Genomic DNA, 25,660 nt, shown 5'->3' on the forward strand with positions numbered 1-25,660 from the left:
GGAGCTGGAGGCGAACTATCGACCCGCGGGAAGATGAGGCAGAAACGGACGTGCCCGGGCGAGCCGAGTACGCTGTCCCACCCACCGCCCCATGGGCAAACAATAGTGCACATACCAGGCAGGGAAGCGCAACTCCGCACCCACCCACCCAATGAATATTCATCTTTATTTACATACCTGCCCCCTCCTCTCGACGGCCATTTGTAGGCGAGCGGAGGTTGGTGGCGCTTTCGCTCCGCCGGAGCAGCCGCGCACGGAAGGCGGAGTCTGCGCCTGGCAGCTGCCCTCGAGCCGCGGGCTCCGCTCCCCTCGCCTCCCTCTGCCGGAGTTCACTGGCGCGCGGCGGCCGAGCAGCGAGTGCCGCGTGCGGGCCTGTGGCGGAGGCAGCCCCGTCGGCGGGCGGGCGAACGAGCGAGCGAGCAGTCAGGGAGGTTCCCGCGGAGGCTGCTGCTCTGCTCCTTGTCCGCCTGGCCTGGGCTCCTTCTCGATGGCCGCGGGCTGCAGGGACGGCCCGGGGCAGGAAAAGTACCGGCTGGTCGTGGTGGGCGGTGGCGGCGTGGGCAAATCTGCGCTCACCATCCAGTTTATCCAGGTAAGGGGCCCGGAAGGGGGGCGGCGGCGCCTCGCTCCTTTCTCTACTAGCGACCCGAAGGTAGGGTGGGGCTGGAGCTCCGCCGGGCGGTCGGGCCCCTTCCTCTGCCGGGCTGGCCGCTGGGGAGGGGGTTATCCCTTGGGACCAAGTGGCCGCGCGCGCTCGGGACAGGCCAGGGGTTGCATGAAGCGCTAGGGGTTTTCCTCCCTCCCTCCCTCCCTCGGCGTTGGGGCTCAAAGGCCCGGCCAGCGTCTCCGTGCCGTGGTCACCGCTGGAGCTTTGGCCTCTGCCTTATCGCCAACCCGGGGGGGGGGGGTAGAGGAGGGGCTGCTTGCTGTCTTTTGGGGCCTGGCGGCGCGAAGGCTCCACGAAGCCCTTGTGGTCGAGGCTGGGGCTGTTGCAGTGGCAACTTGGGAGTCCCAGCGGTGTATCATTTGTTGCTCGCTGGAGACATTTTAAGGACAGTTTATCTAAGCGCCGTTGAGCGACCGTGGGCAAGTGGTTTCACCCCTCGGCTCCGCAGTTGTGCTTGCACGCCTCTTTGGGAGTAGGTTCTCTTTAACTCGGTGGGGTTAGCCTCCGGCTAAGCAAACACAGGAGCCCGGCGAAAACGGCCGGCTGGTGCTTGTGGTAGCTTCGGCTAGAACTGTGCGCTGAAATTAAATATGTGCATTCGGCTGTTTTCCCAGAAAGCTTGTTTGCTACAGGTCAGTGCCCTTTATAGCTGTCTAGGAGTACCGTGTGTAGCTAATCAGGTTGTATATGCTTGCATAGGTGTTTAATTTTGCTTCAGGGCACAACATCCGTGCATGTAAATATAATTTGGTAAAGTGCCCTTTGCTTTTACTTATAGATGTGCAATAGCGCCAGATGAACTCTCTTACAGGAAGTATTTACTGTGTTTTAACTCTTGAGGCTTGTCTTTTGTGTTGTGTAAGAGAATTCACCCACTTTTAGGTCAGAGTTGGACCTAAATGTTTTTGAAATGCCTCCTCCCCAGCTAATCTACACATTTTGGAAGGCGTTCAGAATTTTGGGGGAGGGGCATTAGGATTTGAGGGTGCTCCTGCTCTCTGGAACTCAGAAGCTGTTGATGATAAAATTCAAGAATTGCTCCTTGGCCCCTTAAGTGGCACATAGCAAACAGACACAACAAAACAACAACAACAAACATAATATTATTCAACCTGCAAGGCTTCCACAAAGAAAACAGAGGGACACCAAAGATAGCATCCAAGTCAAGAGAGAAACAACATTTCCAAAAAGTGTATATCAAGCTCAAAATTAAAACTCCCCTATGTGAGAATTAATTTTCCCCTTGGGAGCATTTCATAAGTTTTATATAAAAACTACTTTCCCTGGGTTGCTTTTTTAAGTTAATTTTTTAATGATCAAGAATGCACAATTGTGGTAAATAGGCACAAGGAAATTAGACTTGATTCCATGCTGTCATACTGTGGGGGTTCTTGCAGACATGGGCTTAGATCAAAGTTTGAAGGCTTTCCCCAGCCTGAGGTAGGGTATGTGCCACTGAAAGCAGTGGGATGTGAGGAGTGGGATGAGTGCTGGTAAACAGTATTTGGTTATGTTCAAGTGGGGAGCCGTGTTGGTCTGAAGCAGCACAACAAAACAAAATCAGAGTCCAGTGTTGGTCTTAAAGCTGCCACTGGACTCAGTATTTGGCTATGAGAACCTTGGTAGTTTTTGAGAGGAGAGTCATTTTATAGACATCTGAAATAATGTGGATTTAGGATAGTTCTATAAATGGATTGCAGTAGGTGAGGAGATTGGATACTGATTTATATATTCTAGTTTATTTTCTCATAGAGTTTCAAGGTAGATTACAGAATGTAAATCAATAAGACAGTATATCCAAGAAACAATGCAATAGGATTAGGAATTTGAAATTTAGTCATTTGTACTATTAAACAGGATATCTTAAGTATTGCAGAGTATGGTATTAGATGAGTAGAAAAACAGCACCCCTTCCTGGGCCAGTGTGTTATGATAGAGTCCTTTTTCCTGTATGAAAATACCCTCCTTTTCAGGCAATTGTTGAATTTGCCCATCTGCAGCATGGCATCTAAATGCTCAGATGAGCCAAGTTGTCATAGTGGGGGAGAGGTGAGCTTGTAGATATGTCAGTCCAACACCATGATGGGCTTATCTGACAGCCAGTACCTTCCATTGAGCTTTGTAGTTGATGGACAGCCAATTGAGTGACTGCAGAATTGATGTAATCTGCATGTTTTATCTAGTCTGGCTCTCAATAATAACCAAGCTGCAGCTTTCTTCACCAGTGGAGACCTATGTAGTGTCATTCTTGTAACCAAGAATTGATATTAATATGTCATGGGTCCAGGTAGCCAGATTAGCTGGCTCAAGATAGCAGCTATGGTCCAAGCTAAACTAAGTTGGAAGAAAGCTGTTTTTTTTTGGCAGCTGAATTAACTTGCTTCCTCAGTGGTAATGCTGTGTCTAGCACGAAAAAGTCAGCAAGAGTCAGTTGAGCCCCTTCAGAAGTGAGCAGCACAGTGTCCTTTGAGATCTCAGTTTTCTCAGTCAGCATCACGCCTTTCTTGTTATAGTTCAGTTTCAATGTGTTCATTCTTCATCCATTTTACTGCAGCAGTCAGGCAGTGACTCAAGGCCTCTACTACATGACCAAAAGGCTTGGATAGAGACATACGGAGCTTGGTGTCATCAGCATTCTGATGGCACCCCTTTCCAAATCTTTGAATAATTCCTCTAAAGTTCTTACGTATAGATTTGAATAACACAGGAGAATAAGATTGCACCATGAGGAACCCAACTGGACAGATTCCACATTGACAATAACTGGTTTCCAGTGGCAATCTGTGAGGAACAGACTTAAACCAATCTGTTCAGTGTATTTAGTTTCTGCAAGCTATGGATGTTCTGAGGAGAAGTGCTCTCTGCATTTGCAATGAACAGGTAGGATGAACGGGATCCATTTGATTTGTCCTGTTGAAACAAAGTTGAAACTTTGGTGTATAATTCCTTTATGATTCTTTATAGTTTCAGACTGTATGTTTGTTTTTGTTTTGTTTTGTATGAAAGGACCAAACTGGAAACGTGCAAATAACACATACCGTAAGGCTATGCAAGACAATTAGAGTCATGTTGTACCAGGGGGAGGAGAACAAATATTTACCACATCTATTTGGTCTAATTTGAATTAAGCACAATACAGAAGAAATGATATTTTACCAGATTTGCCATGCAGACAAAGAACACTAAAAAGAGGCATGAACAATGCCTACTAGAACCAGAACAAATAGAAGCATGTCAGTATTAATTGTTGTATCAGTGTTTAATAATCCATATTGAAACATTCAAGCTTCCCTGGATATAGCCACACCACCCCTATTCTCTGTGGATGTGGGGACATAGTCTATGTTAGTTTCAATGTTAGTGTATCTAAAGCAGAGTAAAGACTATGACCCTACTCTTTGCAGCCTTCTCATAACCATCCTCTGATCTGGACTGAAGCCGTTGCTCTCTTTTTTAAAAATACCAAATGTTGGGTGGGTACCAGGAGCATGGAAATTCCCCCTCTCTTTTGGAATCTGGTTCCTGAGAACAAATTGGTCTCAGAATATTTAATTTTTTTTAAGTAGACCTGATCTTGTGTTGCTGAGTGGAATGGAACAGAAAGCAGGGTGTGAACTGAAGTAAATCATTCTGCTTTTCTTCTGTAGCTTCTTCCTAACCCCTGTTTTTCCTCAGGTTGGCTCTAGTTCATTTTGTGTTTTGCATGTTTTTTTTTTTTTAAAGAAAAGCTTTCATGAAATGTAACTCAAATCTCTAAAAGATATTTATAGCTTACATGGAGACTGTGATCCAATTTGGATGTCTGAATAGGAACACAAATCTGGTAAATAGGTTATAGGAAAAATGAGATTCCAGTTTATGACAGCTGTTATCAAGAGAATGGCTACTCTGTAACATGTACCTCAGCTTCTTTCTCATGCTCCGACCTGTGTGATACTTCCCCAGCCCTTTAAAAAGAGAAATTAAAGTGATGTTATTTTTCTGTGCGCTATTATATTATTAAGATGAATCTGATTATGGAATATTTAATATGCTTCAAACTAGTCTCTTGCTACTCATAAATGATTTTTAATAAATGCTTAAAAACGCAACATGTTTTGTTTTTGTTTTGGCTTCCTTTTGATGTCATTTTAGGTTCTAGACTAATAAAGTTGAAAATGAGAGCTAAAGGGGAATAATAAGTGTCCATTTAAAGCTTAGCTCTGGTTTGAGTTAAAGGTCTGTTTATAGCTGACTATGTGTTGGATTTATTTATCTGCTTGAATCTCTGCTGTTGCCTGGAAGTAAGATCTGAATGACTCGCCTTGTTTGAAATCCTGGGGTTAAAATAATTGTTATCCTGTTTGGTTAGGCTTATTCCTAGATCTTTGCCAGTGGATGGAGATAATTAGTTTATCCCTGCATGGCTGAAGCTACAGTTCAGAGATTACCATTCAGACTTCTATAGTTTCCATAGATGATACTGTCTGGTTGCTGACTCTGGCTTTTTGCATCCTGTGTACTTGTAAATTCCAAGAGGATAGCTGTGGTGTTCTTTCTGTCTTTTTTAACATAACAGTTTTGACATACCATAAAGACAAGTTCTGTAGCATCATCTCCTGTTAGCTGAGAATATAAGGGAAGCCATGTTGGATAAGGCCAGTGGCCCAGCCAGCCCAACATTCTGTGTCACATAGTTGCCAAAACCCAGGTGTCATCAGGAGGTCCACCAATGGGGGCCAGAACTCCAAAAGCTCTTCTATTGCCCCCTCCCCCTACCAGCACCAAGAATACAGAGCATCACTACCCCAGACATAATGCTGCACCTATGCATTGTGGCTACTAGCCACTAATGTACTTCTGCTCCATATGTTTATCCAGTCCTCTTTTGAAGATGTGTGTACTTGTGGTCACTACCACTTCCAGTGTCAGTGAATTCCATGTGTTAATTACTCTTTTACTTTTATCTGTTCCAAGCCTATGCTCATTAATTTTATTGAATGTCCACAAGTTCTGGTACTGTGAGAAAGGGAGCAAATAAAGTACTTCTTTCTCTACCTTCTCTATCCCATGCATAATTTTGTAAACCGCTATCATGTCACCCCTCAGTTGCAATTTCTCCAAGTTACAAAGCCCTATTCTCCTTCTGAGGTGGAGGCTAGCTTGGATGGGTTTTCCCTCCAGTCACTCAGGGAGGCAAGAACAAACTTCTTTCCACTTCCTGTCTCTTTTTGTGGGGCAACACCCAGCTCAGGTTTTTTTCCTGCCTCAAAAGGGAGAGCAGCGAGATTAGGCTATTCTGTTTTGGTTTCACTTTCTTCTAAGGTAATTCTACTCCTTTTTTCCTTACTTTTGCCCCTGCCTTTCAATTTTCTCTCTCCTTAACTCTCCTTCCTAACCTTTCTGGAGCAGTCCAAAAGAAGGAAAAGAGAAAAAAAATTGTGACTGCTATCGTGACAACCATCTTAGATGTGGATGTCTCAGGTGCACTTTTCAGCCCCCCCCCCCTACACATTGGAACAAGCCTGGGAAGGCAGCCTCCTTCTTGACAGAAATATAGAGCCCTCTTTGAGGGCAAGGAGCACAGAAGCTTCAGTCCTGGCCAGCACGTTCCCTAAAAGGGGCTACACTGGCTGCAGCAGGGGAAAGCACCAATTAAGGCACACAGTGCTGAAGAGAAAAAAAGTACTTCTCTTACGTGGGCTCAGCTTGTGTTGATCAAAACCTTTCAGTAGCCACTTTAGGTGCTATGCAACAACATAGCCTGAGGCCAGTGGAGACAAATGGACTTTGAAGGCAGACACCAACAACCCTGAAGCCTTCACTGATGATGTATATATTCCCAGTTCTTTAACCTGATAATACAGCCTTTCACGAGATATCTCTCTATCTATCCATCTATCCCTCTCTCTCTGATTTCTATACCGCCCATTTCTTTGCAGCTCTGGGCAGTTTACATTGAACATTATATAACTTACATGGAACGATATACAGACTGTAAAATCAAAACAACGTTCAATAGAGGGGCAAAAGATTACCAAACCACATTTATAATATAAACTAGGGGCAAAGGCCATTGTATCCAAGAGTACAATGGGAGCTAGAGCTTGGCAGTGGGAAGAGGAAGAGAAAGGGGAGGAATTGTCCAATCTGTAAGGGCATGGGTTGAATGTGTGTGTTGTGTGGGAGATTGTGGTGGCATGGTGCAAATGAGGGCATGGGTGTGGAGATATGGGTGTCAAGAACCTGTGGTTTGGAATGTTCATTGAGTGTGGGAGAGGACTGACCTTTGGGAACTGTGGCATAGTGGTTACAGATGAGCTTTGCAGACCTTGGCAGTAGGAAGAGGAAGGGGAGGAGTTGTCCAGTCTGTAAGGGCATGGGGTTGAATGTGTGTGTTGTGTGGGAGGTTATGGTGGCATGGTGACAAATGAGGGCATCTGTGTGGAGATATGGGTGTCAAGAACCTGTTAGTTGAGTATGGGAGAGGACTGACCTTTGGTAATTGTGGCATAGTGGTTACAGATGAGCTTTGCAGAGCCATGTCTTCAGATATGTGAATGGAAAATCAGACTGGAGACTCTTCTTAGTGGGAGATTACATGGCAACCAATTCCTCCCAGTTCTGCCTCATTTCCCTTCATGTGTGAATTAGACCACAGACACCAAAATGTCCCTCTGCCCTAATACACATACGTGTCCACCCTGCTCCTTCTGTCTCCATTTTTTCACTGTTGATAAAATGTTATGTGCTCACATGATTCTTTCATGGTTGCTCCTTAGAAGAATGGATTTTTGTACCCTGCTGTTTACTACCCAAAGGAGTCTCAAAGCGGTTTACAAACACCTTTGACCTTCGTCTCCCCACAACCTGTGAGGTATGTGGGGTTGTGAGAGATCTGAGAGAACTGGGAATGGGCCGCAGTAACCCAGCAGGCCTCAGGTGTCTCAAAGCATTTTCCAATTGTCTTCCCTTCCTCTCCCTATAGCAGACTCCCCATGAGGGAGATGGGGTGGCTGGCAACCCTAAGAGGAAGACTGTCTATGCACAGCAATCTTGACCTTAGTAAGGTTTTTTTTATACTGTTTTTTTATTTGTCAGGCCAAGGTTGGAAAAGTCGTTTTAGTTCCCATGTCTTTCCAGCCATTTACTGTTCACTATTTACAGTTTCGGTCTGTAAATATTTATTTAGATCTTCCTGCAGGACTGATGCTGGTCTGCCTGTCTGCGCCAAAGAATAAAACAGTTGCTGGTAAGGGCTAGCCATAGCCCAGGAGGGACACACCTGCACCACTCCCTGCCAACTGCAGGCAAAAATGGTTTCTTTGAAGGCTGAACTCTGAGGCATTGTATGATTTTGAAGTCCCACCTCCAAACGTCCAGGAATATTTCCAACCCAGGGGTAGCTAACCTCCAGGTGGGGCCTGGAGAGCTCCTGGAAATACAGCTCACCTGCAGAGTATAAAGATCAGCTCCCCAGGCATAAAGGGCTTCTTTGAACAGGGGTGTGGTAGAGAAGAAACATTTAAGGCCTCCCACAGAGGTTGTTGTTGAATTGAAAGGTTTGAAGCCTACTGCACAGGGTTGTTGTGCAGATGAAACAGGAGACAAAAGAACCAGTTTTGTCTGCAGAATAACGCTGTGCAGTGGCCTCAAATCTGCAGAGAGTTGCAAAGAAGAAAGGCACATGGCTTGGCTGTGTCTAACCCCCGGCCAGAGCAGTATTTTAAGTGAGAAGGGTTTTTTCTGTGGCCTCCCTGTCAGGCAACTGTTTGGCAGAAGGGGAAAGTTCCCCCCCTCAAAAGGAAGGCCCTCAGGCTCCCCTGCGTTGCTCTTGGAAATGCCTCCCTCCCCTCAGTCAGGGCCTGTCAGAGGCTCCTTCACAGCAGGCCTGAAGGGAGGGGGAGGGAGTGCACTCACCAGCCTCCTGCCAGCTCTGTCAGGGTTCTGAAGCAATTTACAGTTGGACTTTTGACAGTTAGGACAGCCTTGAGGAGAAAAGGGCTGGCACAGCCTATTCAAGCCTCCATTCTCATCCCGCTTGGCAGCCCTACCAATCTCCTCTCCCTGCGATGGTCAAGAGAAGACTGGCAGCCATGTCTCCAGATTGCCCCTGGCTTCGCGCCTTCCGATTGGCCCCTCCGCTTGTCATTCCGGGGCCAAGGGGCCAATCCAGGAGTTTTGATCGTGGACTCAGCCCACCCCAACACCCCTTACTGTTTTATTAAGAGGGACAGATAACATTGGGGTGTTAATTCTTTCAGTCATGGGGGAGCGTCTGGGGGGACCAGTAGGTGTTCTAAGTTGGTCAGCCTCAAGCGAATGTCTGGTGGAAGAGCTCCCTTTTGCATGGCCCCTGTATGGCCCCTTCCAGCTCTATGATTCTATGAATCTCAATGCCAGGAGGCAACATCAGGAGAAAGCCTCAGCCTCTTTGCCTGTTGTTGGCCCTCCAGAGGAACTGGTTGGAAACTATGTGAGGCAGGATGGTGGCCTAAATGGACCATTGGTCTGATCCATCATGGCTCTTCTTGTGTCCTTACTTGGTTGCCTTTCTTGATCTCTAATCTTGCCATGATATCTTGGTAGCTCTTGCCCTTACATGGCATTCTTATTTCATTGCTTATTACAGGACTTGGCAAGGCATCATTTGTAGATTGGTAAACTTGTTTGACAGTGGAGATGTGAGGTGACCACTCAGTCTGTTCTGTTCATGTCAACAAGCTGTAAATCCGTATCTAACCAGTTTGCACTGGATTTCCCCAAAACACTGCATGAACAAAGAAAGGTACTGCTGATACAAACATTTGCTGATCCATTTGAATCACTAAAGGCTATATAATATACATGGAATGGTAGGATTTTAGCGAAACACAGCATTTACTGATGATTGATTTATAAAAAAAATGCATCAACAATAAAACTTAAAACTTTTCCACCATAAAAGCCAACATGCCATTGACTATTTTACATGGATAAAATGAGCCATAAAAGCAATAAAACTAATACTGCTGTTAAAATATAAAACAAAAGACAAGATTAAGAGATGTGCGCTACATCTACTAACCAGAAAACATAAGAAGTTCTGTGGACCGATTATGACTATACATGAGTGACCCATTCTTTCCTAATTCTTAAAGCTAGCCATGCAAATTTTGCTACTTTACTAGTTAACAAATTATCTGTATCTGATAGCAATATTTGCAGGCGATGCTTTCTCAGGTCATGAGGGCATTCTATAAGCATTGGTACTAATGCACCTGTGCGAATATGATTATACAACTTTCACTCAAATAAGATGTGTTCGGTGTTCTCTACTTGACCCTCATTGCAGATACAGAGTTGATCCTTGAGAGGGAGTCCATTAAATTTCCCACTCAAGTAAGCAGAGGGTAGGGCATTGTGACCAAGGAGGGTAAAGGATCTCCTGTGCTCAGGATTTACCGCTTTTCTTAGATATTGCATCTGGGTGTTCCTGTTTAGGAGATCTTTCCTAAAGAGTGGGTCCTGAATATTGTTGAGATCATGTTGCCTCTCTACTTCTATCACTCTTGTCTTAACAAGATCTATAGCCTTGTCATAACCCATAGACAAAAACAATTGATATGAGAGACCATAGTAGCACAACTTTTTAGTGAGTGCAATTTGCCAAGGTGCAACGAATGTGTCGATCACTATTAGACTTGCAAGACCTTGCTGTTGGAAAAGTAGTTTTAGCCAGAATGTAAAGGTAGCTATCCAAAGCCTGGACTGAACATTGACCATACCTGTCTCAATCCTAACTGCTACGTTTGAGATGTTGTTTGGTATAGCCAGAATTGCCCTCAGAAATTTAGACTGGACCTTTTCTAGACTGCCCAATCTGCCCGTTATACTAATTGGAGCCCCATATGTTAGCTGAGCCAAGAACCTTAGTCTTGAAGATGTTAATTGCTGCTGGAATGTAGCGGCCTCCTTTCTGCCAGAAGAATTTTTTAATTGCACCTGCACTTTTCTGTGCACTTATAGTGATGTTATTAATATGGGCAGATCTTGAATAGGTTGCCTGGAAAATAATGCCAAGATATTTGTAATGTTGAACTTGTTATATTAGGGCACCATTTAGTCTCCAGATATGAGATTTAGGCCATGATTGATTTATATATTTTGTGAATGATCTCTATTTAAATGCTTACTGAGCTAGAGCAGATACGTAGCAAGAATGGGAGAGTAGTAGAACTCAATCAGGTTGTGTGAGAATGCATATGCATGAAAAACTGCATTGTAGTGCATGGTTAGTAAGGAATATAGTGAATCAACATGTGAACCAACACATGAAACAATGCCCATGATCAACAATCAGACTAAATATTGAAAAATCACAACCTACAAATAGGACATTGAGCCAAATCAATGGGTGTTCTAACATCCCAAAAGGACAAGAACATTGCAGCATGTGAACATGTGATAGCATTTTGAAAAAATACTATCCATAACATCATATACTATTTTTGAAAACTGGATCACCGATTTCTTCCCTTCTGTTTTGTAACATCTTGAAAATATATGTACCCTTTAACTGTCTCAGAAAAAATGTAAATTGTTGATAATAACTTTTTTATTTCTATGCAGATTCTTATGTCTTGTAGTAATATGGTTTTAGTTACTGCTGTTAGCAAAAATCTCTCATCTTGCTGTTTTCATGCATTTCTTAAAGCAGTGGTCCCCAGCCTTTTTATTACCGGGCACCAGTCAATGCTTAACAATTTTACTGAGGCCCGGGGGGGGGGTAGCCTTTTGCCGAGGGATGTTGCCTGAACTCCTGCTCCACTTACTTTCCCACAGGTGCCCCTGACTTCCCACCACTCACTGGGGGGCACTGCCATCAGCAGCTGCACAGTGCCACACTGAGGGGGAGCCCCAGCCATTGCGCTGGAGAGCACCAAAGGTGAGCTGGTGGCAGAGTGGCAGGGCAGCCCCTGAGGCAGCAGCCAGGGAGGAGGACGAGGAGGAGCCACGGCCTGGTACTGACTGATCCACGGACTGGCACCGGTCCCCGGACCAGGGGTTGGGGACCACTGTCTTAAAGTATATGTGCAGAACTTGGCATGATCAGAACATATGTATAGTTACTGGAGTTGTCCTAAAAACCACTCATGACTAAAAATAGCTTGGCTTGCATTGTACATCTTGCTTCCTCTGGTGGAGGATTTGAGTTAAATACATGTATTGCCAGAGAAACACCATTTCTTCTGTAGCCATATGTATATTGAAGGTGTAGTACAACTGTCACACAAACAGATCTTTGTCAAGTCTTACTCATGTACCAGTGTGGTGGCTTTCCAGCCATCAAAGAAGGCATTTGCTGGTTACAGCAATAGTTAACTCTAGAATAAAGCTCCTATTATTGAGAAAAGTGATTATTGTTCTGCTTAATAGAGAGGTTTCTGTGACACTGTCTCGGCTTGGGTTCTCCTTTCAAAACATCTGTACAGCAGCCCTGTTGGTGGTCTACATGATAGCTGAAAACTGGAATGTTGTTACACAGTGTATAATCTTAATTATGCTAAATGTTTCTAGTCTACTCACTGTCCCAGCTACCAGGACTTTTCATAATAAGTATTATAAACCATAAACATTTGTTTCATTATAACAATAAACTCTTGTTCAGGGCTAGCTGAACTAGCACCACTACACAAACTATCCGCATTTCATTAATGTAACGAGGAATTTGAGGATTGGAGATCTGCTATCCCTCTGGAAGATAAGACAAGAATGAACCAGTTATGCGAAATACCCCCAGAATGCCTGAAACTTCACATTTTATCATTGTCCAATAAAAACACAATGTGAAGATTTTGAAAAAAGTTCCAGAGTGATTTCTTTTTCACATTAATATCACAAATACCGTATTTGCCGGCGTATAAGACGGCTTTTTTCCTCTGAAAAACATGCCTCCAAGTGGGGGGGCCGTCTTATACGCCGGGTGCTCTTCTGGCGAGCAGCAAGCGGCGGCGAGCGGCGGTGGGCGGCGGCGAGCGGCGAGCGGCGGCGAGCGGCGGCGAGCGGCTCCCCCCCACTGGGTGAGCTGCGCCGGCGGGCGGCGAGCGGCGAGCGGCGGCGGGTGGCAGCGAGCGGCGAGCGGCGGCGAGCGGCTCCCCCCACTGGGTGAGCTGCGCCGGCGAGCGGCGGCGAGCGGCGGCGAGCGGCTCCCCCCCACTGGGTGAGCAGCGCCACGGGCGGCGGGCGGCGGGCGGTGGCGGGCGGCGAGCGGCAGGCGGCGAGCGGCTCCCCCCCCACTGGGCTCACTCAATATTTTGAGTTGAAATGTTGGGGGGTCGTCTTATACGCCCAGTCGCCTTGTACGCCGGCAAATACGGTATATCTAATTCTCAATATGGCCCAACAATCTGTGGATACTTAAATCTGAAGTTTGGGACCTTGAATGGATTATTCTGCAAACCAGAAAGAACACAAATTTAGCAAAAACCCTAAAATCTAAAAAGAAGTATCAGATGCGGGGTTAATCCCTTAACAAGAGAACCAGTGCCTGTACTGTTAGGGAAGTTGTCCACTCATTGGCTAATGTAGCAATTGCTAGTTAATAACAGCAATACAACCAGCATTCAAACCTTGTGTCAGTAAAATGTAGAGGAGGGCCCTTTCTCAGGCTGTTTTGGCCTTTGAGGGAGGACTCGTTGGGGCCAGGCTTGCTGTAATTACTGGGCTACTTGCTACTACCTTACTTGCATGACTTACCTATTCTTTCACTTACTTATTCCTTTTGCCTTCTTCATACCCTCTCTGCCTTTCCCTCTTCTTAATGGTCTTTTCTTCTAGTTTTAAATTCTCCTCTCTGTATACCCAGCACAGATAAGCCTAGAGAGGGAGAAAGAGAGAATATAGACCTTTTAATAGAGGCTTCTCGGCACCCTTTTCAGCCACTCTCCCAGTGCACGATGTCCAAGCTGATTAACGACAGCTTCTGAGGATGATGCGCACTCCCCGATGCTGGGAGAGTGTGAGGAATCTACTCTTTTGGCCAGCATGTCCCTGGGACAGGCTGTGCTGGCTGTGGTGGGGGACAACAAAACATAGGCAGTGGATAAGAGTGCCAAGAGGCACAAGGCAGGAAACACACCACGAAGGTGGGATCTGCCATCTTGTTCCTCCTCCACCTTGGGCCAGCTTTCCCTGGCAGTCCTGTTCCACGATCAGGATGAAACCTCCTAGGATTGTGCTGAGATGTAACCTGCAGAGTTCAACAAAGGGCACGTAAGGAAATCTTGCCTCCATCTTGATCCTCCCAATTTAGTGGATCTTATTTAGTGTACCATGAGGGAGGAAATCACCTTTATCAGCTCGGGAAAGATTCCCCTCCCTCAACCTCCCTATAATATCCCCCCTGCCCTCCAGCATATGCAGAAGGGGAGAGTTTGGAGCCATTTCAAGGGTCTCATATGCACAGCTGTCCTACTAAGGTAGCACTACAAAGACAGAGTAGGATCCTGTGATAATAAAAGCAACCCAGGGAAAAGGGTGAATTTTTTTCTGATAAAGAGATCAAGGAGAACTTTAACATTCCTGAACCATCAAGACATTTTAAAAAATCTTTATGATGGAGGAGGACATCTAAGGTGGAGGACATCTGGATGGGAACTTTCAGAGTAATACTAAAATATTATTTATTATGATAAATTATAGCTAGTGATGTAAAATCTCTGGAAGATGGGAAACTAGAAAAAGTTGTAGGGGTGACTGAAAATATATGCATTATATTTACTTGATCAACACTGAATGATACTGCTTTAACAACAAAATGTATTTATAGCATAGTATAGAATATTACATTGTTTCATCTGCCATATTTATGGAATTTCAAAATATAAATATCACAGGTATGCAATCTTTATTGTGAATATATTTCATACCAGAGTATGAGCACCCTCTAGGCTCCCTGCCCTCAGAGAGGTAGGAAAAACTAAAAGCAGAAAATACAAATTTTGTAGTTGAGAATGCATTTGAACAGAGACAATACCAGATGCTCACAATGGGAATAGTGGTGTTTTCGATATTAAAGTATTTTTTAATGCATGGCTTCAGTAACATTATAGAAATTATATCAACTTATCTGGACAATCTAACACAATTTTGTTTAGTAAACACTCAGAATGAGTTCAACATTGTATTAAAAAGTATTTAACTCATTCCAAAATAATATTTAATGGCAGTTTAGTATTCATCCAAACTTTCAGGTTCTCATCCAGAATAATTAGGGAGGGGAGATGGGATTCCTCTCCTAAAAATTCCAGCATTCTTTATGGGCCCTACTTCTGTTCCTTTTCTGTGAATGACATGAATTCCTCTTAATGTATGTAGCATGGAATTTAACACCATGTTGTGATAGATGAATTATAGCTGCCCTTTTGTTAGTTTTTATTAGGTTTAACTCAGGAGCACAATTTCAACATTTAATTAAGCCAGTTATTCACAGACTCTGTAGTAACATGCTATGAGAGCCAATAGGATACCCTGAGAAATACACATTCCTTTTGAGAGAACAAAACACCTGCCCTCAGAAGGGACTGCTTTCTGTGTGTCTGCCAGCTTAATTTCTTGGGCCTTGCCTCCTCCCAATCAAGTACAATCAAGTCAGTGAGTCTGTGTGAAGCATGGCAGCTGGATTTTTCTGGATGCTGGTAAATGTTACATGTTTACAGCTTTTCTGGTATCAAATTTTGAGAAGAATACTGTATTATACTCACAGGCTAAGAGAACATAAGAGCAGCCATGTTGGATCAGGCCAGTAGCCCAGTTAATTCAACACTCCCCAGATGCCACCAAAAGATCCACCAGCAGGGCCAGAATTCCAGAAGGCCTCCCACTGTTTCCTCTGAGCAACAAGAATACTGATCATCACCACTCCACACATAGTGTTTCATCTATAGCTTGTGGCTAGTTGCCATTGATTGACCTCTGTGCCATATGTTTATCCAATCCTCTCAGCTTCAAGCTTATAGCTGCTACCATTTCCTGTGTCAGTGAAGTCCACATGTTTCGCTATTTTTGAGTGAAAAAGTACTTTTATCTGTTCTAAGCCTACTGCTTGTTAATTTCATAGAGTTCTTATATTGTGTGAAATGGAGAAAAGTGCTTCTTTTCCCATAGTGGAGACCGGGGGGGGGGGATTCAACTTCTCTGCTATTCCCTATAATATTTTAGTGATCCTTTTACCCCATGGTCATCCAATAGCCCTACTGCCTCCTTGTATTTATTCATTTCAATATGTTCTTCATAGTCCTTTTTTTTTGGCTGGCTGCTAAGATACTGGAGAGGAACCACGGATGCTGGAACAACCCTCCAGACAGACCGACCCAAGCGACCTCCAGAACGAAGAGAAGAGCCACCATGAGATAAAGGAAGGCAGCCTGCTGTTGCAGCCCATCCACTACAATGTTCATATGATCTGTCCTCTGACTGATCAGCAAGTAAAGATCATGGTACTCCTTCGAACCAAAAGAGGCCAAGGATGGTGAAGGGGACAGGAAAGGAGAAGTGTTGAAAAGAAGGGAATAGCAAAAATGGAGGGGGGGAGAGAAGGGAAAACAGGCCAGGCCTTCCCCACTTAAGCCAATGAGAACAAGCGGTAAGACAAAGCGGGAAAAAGTGGCATGCACACAAATAAATAGTTGTGACAGTCTGCTTCTCACAGGTATGTGGAGCTCTGAGGCTGTTTGGTCCCTCCCAAACAACCAACGTCAACCAACCACCCGCTCCCTCCCCCCCCCACACACAAACACACACTCACTCACTCCTCCTTCCATCTCCTCCCCACTCCCTTCTTCCCTCTAGCTTTCTCACCCTCCTCCCTGATCCCTCCCCCCATACTCTCAGACAGACAGAGACACACAGACACTCCCCCCCCCTTCTCATTACCTGTCATGCCAGGAGAACCCGGCCGCCTGTGAAGTTATCTTTCTCTGACAATATGTTCAACCTATATTGACCTGTAATGACTAGCCTTTACATGCTTGATAAGAGTCCAAAGTCACAACAGAATTGTGACTTGGGACAAGAATGCCTAGTCGCAACAGCATCAGTTGTGCTCAGCACTGAGTCTTTGGACTCACACCAATGAGGCTCAGTAACTTTGCTGATCAGGGTCAATGTGCTAGTCCTTGGTTGCTCCATAATGACAATGCAAAGATAATCCAAAAAGAGCTGCTGGTGGGGAATCACCAGTCCCCAAATCCCCCTCCCAAATAGCTCCCACATTACTCAAAAAACCATAGTTTTTTTGTTTATTTATTTCAATTTATATCCTGTCCGTGGACTCGTAGCAGTTACATAAAACCAATAAAACCCCCATAAAAATTCCAATAAAACAATTGCAACTCCTAATAATCTAAAACACAAAAGGTGACATAGCCCCCATTCTTTCCCCATTCTACAGTCAATCATCATAGAGTGGAGATTTGTAGAATGGTATCACGTTGGCTGGAGGAGGGGCCCCAGTTGTTCCTCAACCAAAGAACTGGCAGAAGTTCTTTTGCAGGTCCTGCAGAACTGAGAAAGCTCCACCAGGGTCCTCAGCTCTGCCCAGCCATAGGACCTCCATCTTGGCGTGGCAGCTCTGCTCCAGCCTCTGCTTCCTTACATTTGGTGAATGTTTCCAGAGGGGAGTCCGGTTGATTGTCCATGAGGAGATATAGCTGGGTGTCATCCGCATATTGATGACAACTCATCCCATAACTCCGAACCAGGTGAGCCACAGGGGGAATAAAGATGTTAAATACTGTAAGGGAGAGTACTGCCCCCTATGGAACCCTGCGAAGAATTTGATAGGCATGCGATAACTCCTCCCCCACAGCCTTTTGTCCGGTTCTGGAGAAAGGAACACAGCTATTGAAGGGCTGTCCCCCGAAACCCTGTCCCAGCAAGGCGGTGGGCCAACAACTTGAGGTCGACTATGTCACAGGCAGCTGACAGATTGAGTAATAAGAGTATGACCAAACCGCCTCGATCCAGCTGTCACCGGAGATCATCCAATAGGCTAACATCACCGTCTCCACCCCGTGGCCAGGACAATAGCCTGCCTGGTATGGGTCATTCAAGTATGTCAGGAGCTGGTCTGCCACAGCCATCTCAACTACCTGGAGAGCCTGAATGTTGTCATTGTTGACACCAGGTCCAGGCCAGACCTGGAGGATGGCGAATCAGCATGGACATTGAAGTCCCCCAGGATCAATAACCTGGGGAACTGCAAAGCCCAGGATGCCACCGCCTGCAGGAGACTCAACAGGCTAGCTAGCAGTGCGTTTGGCAGATGGTAAAGCACCCAGATAGCCAAGATCTCTACCGTATTCCACTCCATTCAGACACATTCCACCCCAGCTATTGACAGCACTGGGAGAGCCCTTTAGGAGTATTACTATAAATCATAAAGCTTTAAAAATGTTCTCTAACAGCAAGAAAAACTATAGCTAGAACTGAATTTAATTCCCCTACCCCAGATTTGAACGGCCCTGTTCTTTCAAAGCTTTTAGACATAATTCTTTGAAATCTTCTAAGCTTTGTGAAATCTCCTGTGGCTGCATAGGTGGAGCCCTAATAGCTGTGCAGGTTCCAGGGTTGCCCCAACCAACTTCAGTAGCTGTGCTCCATCATGCAGCAATTGCGCGGGTTGTGAGATGGCCTCACCATCTTCAGAGGCGGTGGCCCGCATGTGTTGTGAGATAACTTCAGCAGCTTCAGGGGCAGCACCCTGCCCCTCAGCATTTGTGCATAGTTTCCACCTGGCTTCAGAGACAGTGCCTCGCCTCACAGCAGTCCTGCGGCAGCCCCAGACAGCTTCGAGGTGGTGCCTCTCCCCACAGGAGTCCCACAGCTTGTGGGGTGGCCCCTGTGTCTTCAGGGGCACCACCTCTACTAGCTTTGTTGGCACCTTGGCCTCTTTTCCATGTCTTCTGGTGCAATCCCAGGCGCGGGACTATGGACGTCATGTCCATACCTATTTCCACCCCAGGGAGTGTGCCAGAAGATGTGTTCCACTTCAAAAACTGGTGTGCCGCACAAACAATCCCCTTTCCCAAAAGTAATTACAAATCAATCTGAAACTCGCTGATCTTAAGCCAGAGTACCCAAATGTAACCTAATTAATCAAAGACTGATAAGCAATAAACAAAATTTACAGAATACACTTTCCTAAAAGCTAAACTAATGCAAGAAATTTACTGGCAATAAACTGAATATACTCCTCAATTAAATCTAGACTGATTGGCAATGAATTATCCAGCTAAACTAACACCCTCCCTTGAATGGAAGTAGCACTCTACAAATTAACCCACTTACCACCAATCAAATCCAGATTTTGATCAGCTTCAAAATACCCAGTCAATTTACCCAAAGCAGCAAACCAAGAACAACTAATTCAATCCACCCACTAATTAATTTAAAATTGATCGGAGGGTTATGAAACAACTCCCTACCTTCCCAAATTCCCCAAATTGAAACTAAAGCTCAATCACACTCAAACCCATTCCATCTAATCCCAAAGGCATACCAAATGAAATTAACCACGCTTCCCCCATTAATTCAAACAACTGCATAATTTTAGATAACAATAACAAATGTAATAAATTCTATCTCTAGGCTGGATTGCTGCAACTCACTCTGTGCAGGCCTACCTTTATTCCTGATCCAGAAGCTACAATTGGTCCAGAATGCAGCAGCCAGGGTTCAACACCTGTACTGTCCACCAGTAAATCCTGGATCAGGCTTAAGGTCTTAGTAATCACCTTCAAGGCCCTATGCCTTGATGCAGTCTGGGCCCAGTGTACCTGGGCCCAGCCTCCCTGTCTATGCCCCTCAAAGAGCACTATGCTCAGCCAGTACCAACTGGCTGGTGATCTTTCGCCCCATTTGGCTTCAACCAGCTTTTTCTGTCCTGGCCCCCATCTGGTAGAATGAGCTCCCAGAAGAGATCCAGGCCCTATCAGAGCTCGCACAGTCCACAGGGCCTGCAAAATAGAGCTCTTCCACTAGCCATTTGGTTGAGGTCAATCGAACCAGCACCATCTACTGGGCCCCTAGAATCCCTCCTCCCAACAAATGTGCCCATTAAATACATCAAGGGTCAATCGATCAATCTATGGGGTTACAGTTACAGTTGATATGTTAGCGTTCTATTATTACTGCTTTAATCATTACTATTGGTTGTTACTGTTACTAGTGTTGATGCTCCTATCACCACTACTCCTGTCTCTGTTATTGCATTTATATTGTACCTGTTCATGTTCTCTATAAACTGCCCTGAGCCACAAGGGGAGGGCGGTATATAAATATCCTTATCCATTGTTGTTCCTCTATATATTTCTGAAACAGCCTAGGGGTGGGACATGTCCGGCTGTCCAAGATGGAATAGGACCAATCAGGGTGCAGCTAGCTTTGTCCTGATTGGCCCTGCTCCTGCGGCTCCCACCCTCTGGCCCTGGACTCTAGCCTCTTTTCTCTCAGACACCTCAGTGCCTGGAGCCAGCAGCAGGTGAGAGGGCCCTGAGCAAAGAGTCGTGGTGGAGGGCTTGCTAACGAGGGCCTCCCGGCCTGCTGACTGCCTGCTAAGGAGCTCTGTCACGGGCCTGCTAATGAGCTGCCCAGTCCCCGCCCGCCCCACTTGATTTGGCTGTGAGCTGCGGCCCAAAGCCACCTTAAGCTGCCTGGCCAGAGGCCAGGGGACCCTTTCAGGGCCCGTTCTTAGGAACGGGCTTTGAAGCTAGTAAGAAAATAAAAATTAAATCATCCTCTAACCTTTGATCTGGTGGGTGATAATAAACCCAGAGTTAAGCTTCCTTTTGAGCACAATATTTCCACCCTTAGCAATTCTGTAAGTAAATCTGTTTCTCTTAGACTCTCAATTTTATTGGACTGTATACCCCTCAGACATACAGAACGATTCTACCTCCAACCCTGCCCTTGGACACTTCTAGCATTTTTGTATATAAGCATCTATAGTTTCCCAGACATATTAACCCTTCTACCTTCCTACTAAGAGCCTCTTGTGGCGCAGAGTGGTAAGGCAGCCGTCTGAAAGCTTTGCCCATGAGGCTGGGAGTTCAATCCCAGCAGCCGGCTCAAGGTTGACTCAGCCTTCCATCCTTCCGAGGTCGGTAAAATGAGTACCCATCTTGCTGGGAGGTAAACGGTAATGACTGGGGAAGGCACTGGCAAACCACCCCGTATTGAGTCTGCCAAGAAAACGCTAGAGGGCGTCACCCCAAGGGTCAGACATGACCTGGTGCTTGCACAGGGGATACCTTTACCTTTACCTTCCTACTATGGCCTATGGGTCTTGTTATTTTATTTTAGTGTTTAGTGCAAATGCATCCAAAGAGGCACGTAGTTGTTGAACTTCTTGGAAGATCTGAATCCCTTCAATTAAAGGGGAGGCGGAAGCAATCTTAAGTAGAATGGAGATTAGAATAAGGTAGACATAAGTTGCTTTGTGTTATGTTGTGCTGTAGACTATATGCAGCTGCTGCTGTCGAGCTTTTCTCCAGCTGTCACATACTGACTTGTCACAAAATACTCTGCGTTCTCTTCCGTTTTAGTCCTCTTAATGTTTTTTCTTGTTGTGCTCAAAGGAATGGCACTTAGTAGACTCTTAACAGTTAACTTGGAATGAGGGGGGGAGAAATAGTTTATACTTGTTCTTAATGCTTAAATGAATATTGTGTAATTATCAATTATACAAAAAAATTAATGTGCATAAAATGTATATTATGCTGCACATTTCTTTTTATATGGTGTATGGAATAGAAGCTGAGAAAAAGTTTATTGCTTGCCTTTTTGAAATTAATTGACCTAATTTTCTGTTTAGAAAGCATTCTTAGCTACAGTGAATCTGGTCTTGTCACAAATTCCGTCAGTATAAAACTCCATTGCTATCTTTTTAAAAGTACATACGTATTTGCTACTGCTAACTTATTGTTTCACTGTAACATAATCCTTTGCCAACTACCAATATTAGATGCAGTTTATTCACATTTTTGAAGCAGTCATTGATGTTCCTTCATTACCTTTTTAAGAATTTTGAACAAAATATATTTCTTTTGAGAAATTACCTTTTTAGTTAAACTTGCAGTATATTACCTCTCCTGTATTGACAGTCTGGGTCGTGGCTTCCTCATACAGATGCTAAATAGCCCTCTTCTTTTTATGGAAGCTTTGCCATGGGATGTTTTGTTGCTGGGGCTCTCTCATTCTCTTGTACCTGGAATATCAGATTCCATAATTCAGAGTAGAACATGTACATTTAACTTCCAGGCTCTGTCTCCTTTCTACTTGGAAGCATATTTGCCAGGAAGGCCGAGAGAGTTCTTGGCATAGGATCTTGGAAAGCTGCAAACTGGTGTGAGCACCCTTAACTTAAATAGACAAGCGTTCATAGTGGAAGGCAAGTCTGTACGTTTACATATGCAGATTGATACTCTTATCTGGCCACAGTGCTGTATCAAATAAATTTGATTTGATACTCCTAGATTAATAACCTCTGTGATGGTGTTAAATTAAGAATTTGTGTTGCAGATCATTGTAATAATTTTAAATTGGTGGTGTAACCTGGGTTTATTGTTTTTCCTCCTAAACAGCTGATCTTAAAAGACCTTTCTAATTTTTTAAAAAATTGACTTGACGTGACAGCAACAGTAGAGGAAGTAGTAATACTTAGCTTCAAATAGTATTGTTGGAGTTCAGGGTAGATGTCATGTTTGGTATTACAGGTTAAAAAGAAAATGAATATTATTTAAAAATTAGGGATGGAACTTCAATAACTACTGCAGTAGCACAACATCAGTTCCTCATTTTGGTTTAGAAGAGCTTGCTAGAACACAAGAACTTGGTATTTATTGGTTTTATATAACTATCCCTCCCTGCAAGCATGCTCCTGGCAATTCACAATACTCATAGAATCATAGAATCATAGAGTTGGAAGGGGACATACAGGCCATCTAGTCCAACCCCCTGCTCAACGCAGGATCAGCCCTAAGCATCCTAAAGCATCCAAGAAAAGTGTGTATCCAACCTTTGCTTGAAGACTGCCAGTGAGGGGGAGCTCACCACCTCCTTAGGCAGCCTATTCCACTGCTGAACTACTCTGACTGTGAAAATTTTTTTCCTGATATCTAGCCCATATCGTTGTACTTGAAGTTTAAACCCATTACTGCGTGTCCTCTCCTCTGCAGCCAACAGAAACAGCATCCTGCCCTCCTCCAAGTGACAACCTTTCAAATACTTAAAGAGGGCTATCATGTCCCCTTCTCAACCTCCTTTTCTCCAGGCTGAACATTCCCAAGTCCCTCAACCTATCTTCATAGGGCTTGGTCCCTTGGCCCCAGATCATCTTCGTCGCTCTCCTCTGTACCCTTTCAATCCTATCTACGTCCTTCTTGAAGTTTACTCACTAATGAGTAAACATTCCCAGGGTAGAGGCTTTTCCCGGCTGTCTGCTCGCAATTTGACCTGATTGGCCCTCATGGCAGAATGCTCTCTCCCTATTGGCAGCATCCCCCAAGGGAGGGACAATCAGATAGGTAGTGAGTTGGCTGCACAGAATTCAACTTCATAATGTTTAATGATAGCGATTATTTGGCATATTTATAGAATTTGAAGGAGTTAAATGCATTAATCTATCAGCAAAATTACACATATGCCAAGTGTATCTGTGAACTACTGCTCATTTGGTTTTTCTCATCTAAAAGTTAGAAACAAAAGTTAGAAACAAATGTTGAACAGCAGAAACAAATTTTTCAATGAACACAATTTATTATTTAGATGGAACAGTTTTGTATAGTCACAGTAAAACTAGTAGCATATTGGAGTTTTTGATTACACTGTTCAGAAAGTTTGAGAACCTGAGGTTTAATTTTACTATATTAATTGTAGGTGAAATTAATTGCATTTAAATATATCCTCTAAAATATGACTGTGCTATGCACAAAGAGTTGGATTCTCTTATTTTGTAGATGACCTTATATAAAACATTTTTGTATTGAGTAAGACTTCGAACAATTTCACTCATTCCGTAAGAGGTAATATTTCATAAGAAACACTTTTCCAATAGAAATATTGAAAATCCTTGGCTGTGGGAATAGAAAACTCCTTTTTTTGTAATTGTTTCAATTTTTAAAAATCAGCCCTTCATCTGTCTGTTAATGTAGCTGAGAACATATACTCTTCAGAATGTTTTCTCCCAAATGTTTTCTCGCCCTGAACCTTCAGGGAGGGCAGTGAATGAATGAATGAATGAATGAATGAATGAAGTAGCTGTGAAAAAAACATGCTTGGTATATGCACTTCAAGGTACACATCTGTGCACTTAAGCCACAGAACCAGGGTTGCAAAGGAAATTTTTAAAATTATTTTTGGAAGTTGCAAAACATTTACTAATGTGCAAATATATGTATTTTAGTGTGGACCACCCTTGAATCTAAGGAGCAGACAGTCCCCGATGGGCCACAAAGGTTTCAAAATTCACCCCACTTTTACCTACCAGAGTATTTATTAATCTATTTTTTACTACAGTAGTCCACTAATATACCTTGTAGTCTGACTTACCAACAACCCTCCAAAATCTCAGGTAGAGGCAATTTTCATACACTGAGATACTCTTCTGCAGGGATCCTCAACCTGTGGTCCTCCAGATGTTCATGGACTACAATTCCCATGAGCCCCTGCCAGCAAAGGCTGGCAGGGGCTCATGGGAATTGTAGTCCATGGACATCTGGAGGACCACAGGTTGACTACCCCTGCTCTTCTGTTCAGTGTACCTCGCATCTACTCTGATTATCCTATCATATGCAGATAGCCAGTTGTATGACTGACACGGGCCAATTTTCACCTGGACTCTGTTCCATTTGGCCTGTGGGGCTGCTTACTCCCCTTTATGAATGAAATTTATTTGAATGCAAAAGTAGTAATAGATGTGTGACCTTGAAGCACAAATCCTGTTACTCTGTAGAAATCTATTTACGCACTACGTGTTCTTAAACTGGGTTGTTGTAAGAATAATGGAAACATGATTTCTCTTTTGTTCTTCACCATTATCAACTTGGCTGACTTTGCTATGAAAACTCTCAGGCAAGGGCATGTTGCATAAGTTTAGTAGCACTCTGAGGACCAAATGAGGTGAAATATAGGAGAATCTTGGTCAGTATCTGTGTTTGTTTTTAAAGAATGTTTGCTCCACAAACATTGCCTGTGGGGGGAAATAGTTCCAGAAGAGGGATTTAAGGTCATGAAAATGACAAAACCCCTTTCTATTGGCCCATACTGAAGCTGCCTGCAGCTGCTTATTCTTACCCTTTGACAAAAATACAGATCTTAATCATGATGTTTCATTTGGTCCTGCAATATGTTAATTAACAGCACTTCTACTCAAGTTCTTGAATGGTTCCCACTTAATTATATGAGATCTGTTTTGATCTTTCTGATTGAATATGAATGCTTGTCAGGCCACATGTGATTTATGCTGATGCACTATGCATTTGCTGAAATGGGCACTAAAAACTGTTGCATTTTTATGCCTGAAAGTAATAGTGCATGTTCTGTTTGCTAGCAGTTAGTTGTTATTGGCTAAAAACCTGTTAGAAATGCAGAAACTAGAACCTTCAGTATTCAGTGAGATCCTCTCCCCCCCCCCCAGTTGCTTCATTTGGTCTTTGTTATTATAGGAAACTCTTGTTTACCCCCAGTGTAGACACATGATTGATTTGAGAATACAGATCTTTGTGAAGTTGGGTGAATATTTGAATACTGAGCCTTAATGGAAGCAATCATGGTATGAGGATTGCTCTCATTTAAATTCAAGGAGGCAATTATAATATGGGTTTTTTAAGTGTGCATGAATTGGCACCTTTAAGACCAATAAAGTTTTATTCAAAGTATAAGCTTTTGTGTGCACTCAGATATTCAGATACATTGAAATAGAAGTTGACAGTCTAATCAGATGTAGAAAATGATCAGGAAATTAACGTGCATCTT

The 25,660-nt window shown here is 44.0% G+C and overlaps 1 protein-coding gene and 1 long non-coding RNA gene across 3 annotated transcripts in view; one reads left to right on the forward strand and one right to left on the reverse strand.

Annotated features, from left to right (window-relative positions):
• Positions 1-297: 297 nt before the first annotated feature.
• The window catches only part of RRAS2 (RAS related 2), a 58,257-nt gene continuing 32,894 nt past the window's right edge, over positions 298-25,660 (forward strand). The window contains exon 1 of the mRNA XM_077321701.1: positions 298-592. Within this exon, the coding sequence (XP_077177816.1) occupies positions 488-592 (105 nt within the window). The 5' untranslated portion in view covers positions 298-487. The remainder of the gene's footprint in view (positions 593-25,660) is intronic.
• Positions 2,461-25,660, reverse strand: part of LOC143829989 (uncharacterized) — a 35,657-nt gene continuing 12,457 nt past the window's right edge. The window contains exons 2-4 of one of the 2 annotated variants that reach the window (XR_013228316.1): positions 21,745-21,893; positions 13,401-13,504; positions 2,461-3,577 (exon numbers count right to left, since the gene is read on the reverse strand). This is a non-coding gene — a long non-coding RNA (uncharacterized LOC143829989). Of the gene's footprint in view, positions 3,578-13,180; positions 13,505-21,744; positions 21,894-25,660 lie in introns of those variants that run through there. The other variant, XR_013228315.1, reaches the window with a different exon arrangement.

The sequence above is a fragment of the Paroedura picta genome, chromosome 2, assembly GCF_049243985.1.
Source record: "Paroedura picta isolate Pp20150507F chromosome 2, Ppicta_v3.0, whole genome shotgun sequence".
NCBI classification, from domain to species: Eukaryota; Metazoa; Chordata; class Lepidosauria; order Squamata; family Gekkonidae; genus Paroedura; species Paroedura picta.